The sequence below is a fragment of the Condylura cristata genome, unplaced genomic scaffold, assembly GCF_000260355.1.
Source record: "Condylura cristata isolate star-nosed mole 26May11 unplaced genomic scaffold, ConCri1.0 scaffold00025, whole genome shotgun sequence".
NCBI lineage: Eukaryota > Metazoa > Chordata > Mammalia > Eulipotyphla > Talpidae > Condylura > Condylura cristata.
Genome location: NW_004567126.1, coordinates 19802575 through 19815401, shown reverse-complemented (window position 1 = coordinate 19815401; position 12827 = coordinate 19802575). Strand labels below are relative to the sequence as shown.

The window sequence follows — 12827 nt, the reverse complement described above, 5'->3', positions numbered from 1 at the left end:
TCTTAGAATGCTCTCAGGTGTCATGATCTAACCTCCGAATCTTTTGCACAAAATACACTCAAAGAGAAAGTAATAGCTAAAACTGAAGGGTCACTTATCTCCCTGGTCCAGCTTCTCAAATGTCATATAGGAAACACTGACTGTCATAATCTGGAAGATCCACATTAGAGACCGACTAGACAAGGAAGCTAAGGGGGAAATATCAACCCACTTAGGAAACTTACCATCTAAGAATGTTAGTCTATGTCTTCTAAATAAACAGAGACCTTTTTTTCCTGGTTGAGCTTTTCCTCTTCTTTCCTATAACAAAGTAGCAGAAACTAAAGTGAGCTAAACAAAACAAGAAACAAGGGAGGCAAACACTGCAAAGCTTCTGACATCTCCCCATAACTTGGGAAGAATTACATGAATAGATCTACAAGTAGACCCAAGCATACAGAGGACAAAACCAACTGGTAAACATTCATATGACTCCATGTGACTCCATATGACTCTGGTTATCTGAAGTTAAGACATTGTCCAGAATATTTTATAAGAGGATATAATTTGGAAATTTCAGGGGCTTAAAGGACATACCTTAGTTTACCTTTATAATTTATTAATTATAATTTTAATTATTAAATGACATTACATTATGTGTTATCTAAGTCCACTCTTTATTCAAAAAGAAAATGTTTTGTATTGACCTAGAAGTCATCTTTATTGCATATAGTCTACTCAAATCAAAATCTCAGAGTTAGGTCCATTAGGCTTCTATGTTCAGTAATATCTACTTTAGCAAATATGTCTTTGAGAAAAGAAATAATAGATACTGGAGCACTTGAAAAACTGCAACTGCAAAATAATGAATTTGGATCCCTACTTCACAATTTTTCTAATATACAAAAATTAACTCAAAAATTAATCAAAGACCTCTATGTAGGAACTAAGCCCCTCGAAGACAATCGGAAGAAATTGTCATGACCCATTGGGTTAGGCAGTGGTTTCTTTGGTAACACCTATAGCACCAGCAACAAAGAAAAAATTTGGCTTTCATAAAAAAATTAAAATACTGTGCTTCAAGCACATTATCAAGAAAATGAAACGGTAACCTCTGGATTAGGGGAAAATAACTGTAAATCATATATCTAACAATACACTTTGGATACTCCAAAATATATAAAGAACCCTTAGAATTCAACAGTGAAAAGACAATCCAATTTTTAAATAGCAAAATATTTTAATTTCTATATCTCCGAATAAGAGATGCAAATAGCCAGTAAGCCCATGGAAAGATTTTTTCAACACCATTAGTCATTAGGAAATGGAAATCAAATTTCAATGAGGTACCATTTCATATCCAGTAGATTGCTATAAGCAAAAGTCTAGCCAATAACTAGTGTTGTCAAGGATGTAGACAAATTAGAATCTTCATAAATTACTGGTAGAAATATGAAATGGTGTAGTTGTTTTGGAAACAGGCAAACATGGAGTTACCATATGTCACAACAATTCCACTCCTATGTATATCCAAAAAAGTTGAAAATATAGATACAAAAACTTGTACATATATGTTCATAGCAGTTTTTGTCATAATAGCAAAAAAAAAAAAAGAAAACCTAAATGTCCACTAATTGAATAGTAAAATAGTAAAATATATATATGTTATCTACAGACAATGGAAGATTACACATAAAATGCATGACGATATGCCATCACATAGATAAACTTTGAAAACACACAAAGAAGCCAGACACAAAAGGCCATATACTATAAGATTCCATTTATATGAAATGTGAATATTATTACATATTATGTGAATTTTATCTTAGGAAAATATTGAAAGAAGAAAAACATTTTAATGGAAAAAAAAACCCAAAAAATGTTTTTAATACTGATTGGGCATGGCTAACTTTCCTAGATATTCATTCATAGTGCCCCTGCTGACCACCCAGTGGTTTTTACAAATGTATGCTTTACATTAAAAGTAAGGAATATCAGGCCCTCCCTGGTGGTGCAGCAGGTTAAAGCACAGCACCAAGAAGCTAAAGTCACTGCAGCATGAGTTGGACCCCTGCCCAGGAGCTGACCCACATGGCGCGGCAGACCTCTCCAGACCCACCCGCTGCTCCCCTCAGCAGTGTGCTTCCTCGATCTGCATGTTCTGCTTCCCACTCAGTCTCTGGTGAAGCCTCTCACCACCCCTGTACCTGTGACCTGTACTCCAGCTCTGTGTGCATAAATAAATCTTTAAAAAAAAGTAAGGTATATCCTAGAAAAGCTTTACACAAGCATTTCTTGTATAATAGAAAATCCTAATGGTAAAGTCATACACAATAAAGTATAAGGTAAAATTAAGAAATCATTTGTAACGTTATTAATCACACCCTAATTTAGCAGTCATGTGAATTTGAATTCTTTCATTTAAGACTTACTCAAAGGAAAGAACACCTGTTCAATGATTACTTAGCTCCACCACAAAATACAGTCACAGTAAAAGTGCGAGAAGAGGACTTTCCCAGAACTATCCAGACTTACGATTTCATCTCTACTACTTTATGAGCTCTTTTAGCCCATCGATTTTTCCGGAAATGCTGGAAGAGGACCACAGCAATCACTACTATGATCATCAGTGCACTGGCAGAGCCGATGACCAGAGCCAGGAAGTACATCTCAGAGAAGCTAGCTGTGAAAGAGAAAGATCAAGTCAGAATTTCTAAAAAGAGGAGGATGGTGATAAAATGTAAAGATATTTTAGCGATTTATTTGCATTATTAACTGGAATCTTCCTTTCTCCTGCCATATTAGCTGACAAAAACTAGAAGCTATAGGAAAACCATACAGCCTACTTTAGTGGTTCCTAAGGTATGGTCTTAGGAGTAGCTGCAGCAGTATTACTTGAGGACTTTGAAATGCAAATTACCGGGCCCCACCCCCACACCTACTACTGAATTAAGGGTGGGGCCCAGCAATCTGTTTTAACATGTCCTCCAGGTGACTCTAATACATGCTCAAATTTTGAGAGCCACTAGGCCAGTTGAACTACCTAGTAGAGTAAGGTTATTGCTGACCTAATCAAATCGATTGCTCAAATTACTTCTTCCTGATGCCGCTCATTCAGCCAGTTGTTCACTCAAGTTTTTTTTAAAGATTTATTTATTTATGCATACAGAGGTACAGGGGTGGTGAGAGGCTGCACCAGAGACAGAGAGGGGAGCAGAATAGGCAGATCGACGAAGTCCACTGCTGAGGGGAGCAGCAGGTGGGTCAGGAGAGGTCTGCTGCATCATGTGGGTCACCTCCGGGGCTGGGGATTGAACTCATGCTGAAGTGGCTTTAGCTTCTTAGTGCTGTGCTTTACCTCGCTGTGCCACCAGGGAGGGCCCTGTTCACTCAAGTTTCTTAAGGGTCTACCATGTTCCAGGCACTATGATGGAAGTACAAAGCCAAGGAAAAATCTTCAAGAAACTCATGACCACAGGCAAGTAGATCAGTAAGTATAGTCCACTGGATAAGTAGTACAAATAAAAGAGTCCTTAAACCAGGCTAGAGTATATGAAGCTTGGGTTTCCTATCTTTCATAGCAATTTCTAATTTAAACTTCAATATACCCTAAGAACCAGAAAAGATATTAAAAGAGAATGTCTAACCAGGGGTTCCTGGCCCTGAGGACAATGGTGGTGGTGCCAGAGGTCCAAGATCAATGTCTTGTGAGTGTGTGCTGTGTGTGTGTGTGTGTGTGTGTGTGTGTGTGTAGGACCACAGTTTTCATTATATTCTTAGTGTTCTCAATGTGTTTAAGAACCACTGTATTCTTATCTAACCTATTCATTTTGTAGATGAAGAGACTCCATTCCAAAGATGTTACATTATGTCTGACATTACTCAAACGGCCTCTCCTCCTCCATCTACTTCTTGCATTACTCAAATGGCCATCAATTGATAGGGCCTAGAGGGTTGGCACAAGGAAGGAAAGGAGAAATCACACCACTTTACAGACATATATGTTTGGAAGTAATAGCATATGCTGGTATTACTTTAGCAGAGACAGGTAGATAGCAGAGCAGTGTGATTGGGGAGAATTTCTGTGAGCCTCAGTTTCCTCAACATATAAATTACAGCTCACAGAATCTGTTTCTTGGGTTCTTATTAAGAAATTGCCCCATGCTGTGAGTGTACATAATAAATGCTCAATCTATGGCAACTATTATAATTTTCAATACAATTCAAGGTTGAGGCATTTTTTATATTTATTATTTCATTTTATCCTCACCATAATTCTTGCTATTTTATTCTCACTATGCAAAGGGTGGGGGGGAGTTTCTTATAGCTGTGTAATAGCAGTAGTAACTCAAAACCAGATTTACAACACTAAAGTTCTTTGGTCTTTGTTCTTTGCTATCTGGCACCATTTTCCAGATTGTCCTTGACAGGACTGCAGACAACTCAATGCATTAGTTTAAAGCAAAATTTGAGGGTCAAAGATGCCTGGGTTTGAATTCTATTAATCAGCTACATGCCTTTAGACAAAACCTCTATGATCCTGCTTCCTCATTAGTAAAATGGGGGCAGTAAATAAACTAACATATAAAGACTAAATAAGATGTGTCATGTAAAGCCTGTGACACGTGGGAAGTACTCAATAAACACTGCCATTATTGGCACCCTCCTCCTAGGTGGCTGTGAGGATTAAGTGACAGTGCATGCCAACCACTTTGGACACTGCCTGTCAGAGTGGGTACTCAGTAAGTATCTTGTGAATAGCTGAGTGAATGAACAGACCTATTGTTAGCCCTTTATCAGAGAGTTGCTTCCTCTCCTTTTCAAGATCTCAATGCCATTTTTGTAATAGAGTCCCTGGGCCCCTTTGCTTTACTTTTTTGTTTCTTTCCATAGCCAAACAAAGCCTTTCACTTTTTTATCCCAAGCCTCTTCAGTTTCCTCTGTGACTTCCAAAGGGGAAGTCCACTCTTTCAGTCCTCGCGAGAGATTGCCTCTCTCTTCTCTACCAGCATTCACACCTCCCCAAACCACTTTCACGGAGTGACCTACCAGTGTGCACGACGCTGAGCCGAATCTCCCCGATCAGCCCATCAACATCAGGTGGGTTCTTCACCTGGCAGGTGTACGTCCCATTGTCATCAAACTGCAGCTTCCAGAGAATGATAGAGACATCGTAGCGGTCAGGGTTCCCATCCCAGACCACCCGATCCTTAAAATGTCCACTCATAGGTTTGAAGGGATCCACATGGAAGTAGAATACCTGGAAAGGAGAAATGGCAAACGATCTTACTGAGCACCTGGGCCAGGGAGCCAGCAAGGCTGACTGCCCCATCTGTACTTCTCCTATAATAACCTCTTGATTTCCCTTCCCTAGTCACTCGCTTGAGACAGGTCAATCTATGTCCCAAGAGTGGTCTCCCAGCTTTACCCTGTGCTTGTTGCTAAGAAAAATATGGGAGGTCAGGAAAAATGGACTAGCTTATTTTCCAAATCAAGGCCCCCTGAAAAATGGCAATAATCTACTTACAAACTGCTCAGGTCCCCCATTTTGAGGGCGAAAATTCCAAGTCACTGTTAGTGAGTCACCCACAGGGGCAAAGCTGGCAAAAGTGCATTTTAACCGAATATCTGTCCCGTTGACACCCTCTAGGACGCGGGACGTGTAAATTTCCACAGCTGCTATCGGCCAGAGAGCTGCAATAAAGGAAAAAGAAGGGTTAACGGGAGTGTGTAGTGAGGGATTTGCTGACGCGGCCAAAATAAATGTCTAGGAAGGCATAAAAGATCTGAGACATGCCAGCTCTGAAATTTACCTCACCCAGCGTCTGTATACTCCTACCTGGATGCAACCTTGACACTCCCATTCCATATAACATCTAAAAATACCACCCAGCAATCCTCCTTCTGCTCTCACTTTCTCCAAAGCACAGAACTCTAAGCGTAGGGTACCTACTTCAAAACTCTTAGAACAAACTACAAGCAATGCTCAATAAAACTGAAAGCAGAAAAAGAAAATCAAAATTAATCATAACATGAATTAGACTGTACTAAACATAATCTAGTCTCAATGTGTGTAAGGGACCCTCAACAGGTCAGTTTTCCAGAAAGAGCCCTTGTTAAGTGCATTTCTTACTGGCCAGGAGTCTACCGCAGAAAATGAATCAAACAACCCAGACAGCTTCTGCTTACCAGCTCCCCTGAACCCTTTATACCACGGGGTATTTTTACAATGATATTTACATTTAGAATGTGCCTGTCCGGGCAGCTTCAGAATCACAGCGGGTCTCTCTCCTTAACAGCCTCAGCTTGCCCAGTGCTGCTGAGAGTCCCAGACAAGACCCACACAGAAATCCAACAACCAAGTCCTGCCCTCTGCGTGAGGCTCAGAGCAGCCACCCCAAAAATGGTTTGTAACCTGAGATTAGAAAGCCCTCTCTGTGCCCGGAACACACCTAAACCTGTTTGTCCAAAAGCAAGTCCCCAAAAACAATGCACCAACTTCAGTAAAGTCAAAACTCAGATCAGCTTCAACGGTGGCTCAGGTTCCCAGGCAAAACTCAGTGACTTCTCAGACAATAAGCTAACTTTAGAGGGTGGGCAAGGAAGAAGGAAATGCTGAGAGAAGCCCCCAGGCGCTTACCTGTGAGCCAGATGCCAAAGAGAAGCAGTACCGCGCGTGTAGGGCTCTTGCCATACATGAGGGAAAGCCAGCCCTGGCCCCAGAGACCAGACCGGGCAGACCCAGGGCTCCACACACCAGCCAAGGCCACTCTGGGAGGCGCGAGCCCCGCGTTTTCCAGAACAGAGGACTCAGTCCCTCACCTTTGGGAATCCGGCGCACCGGAGCCTGTGACTCATCCCCAAACGTCTGTACACTTCTCAGGAATGAAAGGTGGGGCTTCAGCTCCCAGCACCCTCCTCTCTCTCCTCCCGCCTGCCCGCCCTCTAAACTCACAGGCACGTCTGCACAAAGTCCCAAGCTCTGCAATCTTCTCTTTACTTTTCAGTCCCTCTGACTAGGCTCTGGCCTCTGGTTGGCCCCTGGAACAGCCCAAGGAGGTGGTGCCGGTCTGAAATGTCCCAGGCTGCTATGGGTTTGATCCCACACTCTTTTTCAACAGGCTTTTACACTGGCGGGGGAAGTGAATGTTGAGACTACCTCAGGTACTCTTTTTCCCAAAGCCAGTCCCTCGGGCCATATTAGCCTCGAATGGGAGTGAGTTCGTAGCAACTTCAAGCTAATCAGAATTCCTTAGCTCCTCCATGGACAAAACAGCCACATACCTACAGCTTATACCTTCAATTTTAGTGAAATGTTATCACAGGGGTTTCTGTGCCTTTTCTAGCTTGTAGCTTTCCCCCCAGCCTGCCTAAATGAAATGACTAAGACAAATCTCAGTGTGTAATAAACTTTGATCTTTAAAGGACCTAAAGAAGCATCAGGGCATCCTCCCTGCTCATTTACTCTACCAGCTCAATACAGTGTGAAAGTGCTTTCCTGCCTTGCCACTTCACCTTCACAATATTCCCACGAGTCATCCCCATTTCACGAGTGAGGACACTAAGAGCCCAGAGAAGTTAAGTAATGTGCCTAAGGTTGCACAGCCAATAAGCCGCAAAACCAGAACTCTTCTCACTGTTAAATCTAGTGTTAAATCTAGTGTTAAATCTTGTGTTCTTTCCACAAAATGCCAGTTAATATGAACAATCAGGCAGAGGACTGTCAAGGAAAATGTTTTCAAAATAACTTTTCAGTGACTCAGATTTCAGGGCAGTTGTCTCTCTGAGAAATTTTTCCCAGTTGAGGAAGTAAGAAAGGGCATCTCCTGGTCTGGGAAGAGGTGGGCCCTTGCTACAGGCCCTTAAGATACACTGAAATTGCAGTGAGGGAAATGAAGGGCACCCCTGAGTTAAGCCGCAGACCTGCCCAGGAATCCAACCCTGAGTACAGACACATTGCCCTGACCCCCAGATTAGTATACTAGAAGCTTTTCAGTGATTCATAAACCCATGGTTAAAGCCCAGAAGACAGGGAGGGGGGAGGAAGGGGCATTCTGATTACAGCAGACCAAACATCATAAAGAAGGAAGAAAAGAGAAAAATTCCACTAAGATAGGCAGGTTACATAAGAGAAGAAAAAGAGCAGCAAAAGAAAAGAAAAGCAACAGAGAAAAATGAGGAATGTGATCCCAGAGACAAAAAAAATAAATAAAGGTAAACAACAACAAAAACCAATAGTGAGAACTAAGAAACCCACAATGCAAGTGAAGATCAGCAGCCTTCTGATCTTCAGCATTCTGAAGAGTGTTTCTGAATGTAGAGTATTTGATTCCTTTGTCATCTTCTAGGCCAGAGATCAACCTCAAACAGAATGCTGGGGAACCTTTAAAATGGTGATAGGATAAATAGGCCCTCTGGCGTGTAGGTCCAAAGAGCTCAGCTCCAGGAACCTGAAAGAAAAGAAGTTAAGGAAACTTGATCTTCTCCTTCAGCTTTCAACTTGTGGGGGGATTGGGGAGGTGGAATATAGTTCTTACAGGAAAAAGACTCAAAGTCTGAGACTTTTAAGTCTCCAGCAAATGGCAAGCTTTAATAAGTGGTAGAATTACCGAAGGGCTCAGGAAATGGCAGAAAAGCAGCAGGAGAGGAATCAGAACAGGAGAACTGAACAAAATGCCTGTTGTCAGGAGCAGAAGACTTTCCCCCAGGTAGCCGGGCGCCCTGCGAGCTGGCTGCCAGCCCTGTTCTGAGGGTCAGCAGCTGCCCAGATCCCATTCCTCAGCAAAGTTCAAGTTCCTGGCTTCGTGCCCAGAAACGCCCAATTCCTTCCAGTTAACAGGAGTGGCTCCAGTCACCCCGTTCTCCCCAGGCAGGGAGGGAGGAGACCTAGGACTGCACTCATGAAGAACAGAAAATACGAAGTAGAAAGGACAGTGGCCCCCAGATGTAAGCCAGTAGGGCCTGAATCAGAGCTGGAGAGGCCCAAGTTATAGCTCATGTCTCAGCATGTGATCGAAAAGGAAGAAAAGGTGTTCTGAGATTAGAAGGAAGGAAAGTGAAGTTTTCAAAGACATCACTTTTTCTAAAGTTGTCCAGAAAAAATCCCAATTGTCATTACAATGTGTGATAAATCAATAGTTTTGAAAGCACATTCTAATAGATGCCTTGACGTTGGCCAGTAAGGAGAGCTTTATTTAAAGACAGGAGGGACAACTGAACTTATCACTATATGGAAGGACTGCTGTTTTAACAGCCTAGCCAAAAGCATTTTATTTTCTCCACAAGATGAAAGTAGCATTCTGTGAAGCAAGGAAAACAAATAATTTAGCTCTTAGGGCGGTTCATTGTTTACTCAGATGTCTCTGTCCTTTTGTCTTTCTTATGGAGATATATTCAATTTTGTCATTTGCTGCATTAGGGCATACAAAGTAGAAAAGATAATCTGCCTGAGGAGAAAAATCAGCCTAAAGAGGATTGGGAGATGGAGTGTATGTAAACAAATAATTGCCATATTTGTGACTTTTCAACTGGGACCTTTAGGATGAATAGGGATTCTGGGAAGAGGGAGGAGGAACAAAGACATTCTTGTTGGGGCAAATGGGTTGGAATGTAGTATCTACAGGGACCTGCAAGCTGTTCCCCAAACCTTGCACACAGGAAAGAGTGGAAAGCCAGGAGGCTGGCCCAGATACGAGGGTCCTCAAACACCATCCTGAGGAGTATGGACTTGATCCTAACAAAATTACCATAACTTTGGGGGTAGCTTATATGTGACCCAAGAGGAGTGGAATTATTTTGCTATTTCCCAGTACCATAAAAAATAGTAAGTCAAGCTGCATGACATAAAACATCACATTCTCTACTTTCTCATAGGACCCCAAGGATAAGAGCCAGAATGAAAGTACAAACTTCATACTGTTTTCAGAACTCAGGGACTTTCCAGCCTTCCCAACACCTCCAATCTGTGACTCTTTTTATGATTTTTTTAACTCCCTCTGATTTGGATAAATTTCATTACGAGAGAGAAAGTCAGAGACCTAAATGAGAGGTGGACTTGTGTCTCGTTGCCTAGACATAACCCAAAGCACATCTGGAGCTGAGACTGAGCACCGCTGGTGTAAAAAACAGTGGGCGAGAATATACTCTCCCTGCCTCAGTGCAGCTCATCCACCTCTCCAGGAAAGCCTCAGGCTCCCTTCTTTTAATTACAGAGAAGCAGCAAGCTCTTTTTAATCAGGCCAAAGAAGAGACTCTGAGGTCGAAACCTTCACTTCTTCTAAAGAGAAGATAGATGGATGGCACTGGGCTCGAGAGATGGAGTATCTTTGAAGATCACTTTGAAAAATCTCCAGGCGGCTATAGATGCATCTGTCTGTCTTGCTGTTCTCCATTTGTACCACGTCTAAATAGCCGGTGAGAATTTTGTATTATGTACATTTATAGTGTGTATTGATTAACACAGTATCTTTATAGTTACCATTACCAACTTTCATTCTTTTTGTTATATGCTGGGTTGGGGCATACAAAGTAGAAAAAGATAATCTGCCTGAGGAGAAAAATCAGCCTAAAGAGGATAGGGAGATGGAGTGTGTATGTAAACAAATAACTGCTATATAGAGGTGGTCTCCATAGTACCATAAGCAATTTTTATTCTTAGGAAACTAATTGATTCCTTAGAAAAGAAATGGCCGCTTCAACTTACATTCAAATGCATGTTCAGCCACTTACTAGCTGTGTGACTTTGGGCAGTTACTTAATATTCTGTGCCTCAATCAGCTCATATGTAACATGAGGAAAATAAATATCTACCCGATAGGCGTGGTATAGGACTCAGGTGAAGTACTGTGTTTAAGGAAGTTTCTCTGCTCAGTGCCCATCGAAAACACTCAGTAAAACTTCCTTGTCTGTGGTTCTGCTTAGTCCAGAGAGATGTTGAAAACTGTCCTTGTGACTGCTTTAGGAAAAGGTCTGAACACTTTTTATAAAGTTAAACATGCAAACTGCTCCTAGGCATTTTCCCAAAAGAAACTCAATTATATATCCACAAAAAAACATGTGTATGGAAATATTTGTAGTTTATTCATAATAGTCCCAAATTGAAAATGAACAAAAGAACAGATAAACACTGTAAAAATACAATGGGACACTCTTTAGAAACTGAAAAGGAACAAACTATTGATACACACAACCACTGAATGAGTCTCATACATATTATGTTTAACAAAAGCAGCCAAACTGAAGTGGCACATACACTTTGATTCCATTTACATGGCATTCCAGAAGAAGCAAAACTTTTGATGGGAAAAAAATCATAATAGTATTTGTCCTAGAGGGAATGGAGGCAGGAATTGACTAGAAAGGCGTGAGGGAAATTTCTAGAATAATACTAATGTTCAGCTTGTTGATAGGGGTTTCGTTAATAGGCTTATGCATTTGTCAAAACTCTTTGAATGGCATATACTTGTTTTGTACATTTCATAATTTTCAGCACCTTTAAATATTTTGCTCCACAAACATCACTGAGACAATACACTTACCTTTGAAAACAGATCTAAGCTTCTTGGAGGAAAACTGAACTTGCAATTAGCCTGTTACTGAGTTGCAGCAAGTGGAAGTTTACTAAAGAGACTTTTAGCAAGATCTAACTTGAAATCCTAATCAGTAATTCTGTTCTCTTCTCTACTCAACCTCAGCAATTTTCTGTTCAAAGTCCTTAATGATGTAACTCCTCTTTCTTTACTCTTTTTTTTAAAGATTTGTTTATTTATGCATATAGGAACTGGAGTACAGGCCAGAGGTGCAATGGGGTGAGAGGATTCACCAGAGACAGAGTGGGAAGCAGAACAGGCAGATCTTTGGAAATACACTTGCTGAAGGGGGCAGCGGGCAAGACAGAGAGGTCTGCTGTGCCATGTGGGTCACCTCCCTGGCCTGGGATGGAAATTGTGCTGCAGTGGCTGCATGTAGCCTCACAGTGCTGGGCTTTAACCCCTTGCACCACGAGGGAGGCTCTCTTTATTCTTTTTTGCAGCAACCAGTTGAGGAACAAAGAGTGTTGCAGAATCATCAGGCTTGAGATGATGTCACAAGAAAGAGAATTATGAAATCTGTAATTAAAGTAGTAGGAAGGAGCGGTCTGTTTAGGGAGAAGTTAACCAGAAAAAGTACAAGATCAGTGATTGAGTTCTTAGAAACTGCAAGCAATTCTAGAGGACTGCTACATTAACAAGCCCTAGGCAGGCATTCCTCAAGGAGTTAGTAGGTGTTGAATGAAGAAAAGACTCCGTACTCAAGGGGGAACACTAGGTTAAATAAAACTAAACAGGTTTTATGTTTTGTTTTTTAGTTAAGTACTTCTCAAGTATTGCAATTATACATTTTTTAGGACTTCCCATTCATTCACTGAAAAAAATCAGACAGTGCTTCTCAAAGTGCATACTACCCAGAAATTGTCACTGGTCCTCAAGAAGATCAATCTGAAACTTGAGACCAAGGGTTTAAACTGCTGTCAGTAATTTGATATTGCTAAAACCTCCAAGGCCACGATCAGAGGACTATGTATGGTATAGAACAGTGTGGGTGTTGCAAATGACATGGCAGGTGGTATATGGAGAAAGACTTACACTAGTCATTTTGCTCCACAGTGGGTTGGGGGAATTTTCACCAGAACTTGCCGAGGACTAGTTTAGGAAATACTAAGGAAAAGGAACCCACCTTCCATTATACTCATGGAAATGTTGACACCTTGTTCAAGGTCAACAGCCAAGGCTGATCCTAAGGGTTATCAACCAGGGGGCCAGGTGGAAGAGCCAATAACGGAACTTGAAAAATAAGACTTAAAGATG

General features: G+C 41.5%; 1 protein-coding gene across 1 annotated transcript in view; it reads right to left on the bottom strand.

Annotated features, from left to right (window-relative positions):
* MPZL2 (myelin protein zero-like 2) overlaps positions 1 to 6909 on the bottom strand; it is a 10578-nt gene extending 3669 nt beyond the window's left edge. Inside the window, exons 1-5 of the mRNA XM_004689214.2 lie at positions 6623 to 6909; positions 5510 to 5676; positions 5032 to 5242; positions 2518 to 2665; positions 225 to 300 (exon numbers count right to left, since the gene is read on the bottom strand). Coding sequence (XP_004689271.1) covers positions 237 to 300; positions 2518 to 2665; positions 5032 to 5242; positions 5510 to 5676; positions 6623 to 6680 — 648 coding nt within the window. The 5' untranslated portion in view covers positions 6681 to 6909 and the 3' untranslated portion in view covers positions 225 to 236. The remainder of the gene's footprint in view (positions 1 to 224; positions 301 to 2517; positions 2666 to 5031; positions 5243 to 5509; positions 5677 to 6622) is intronic.
* Between the last annotated feature and the right edge of the window lie 5918 nt (positions 6910 to 12827).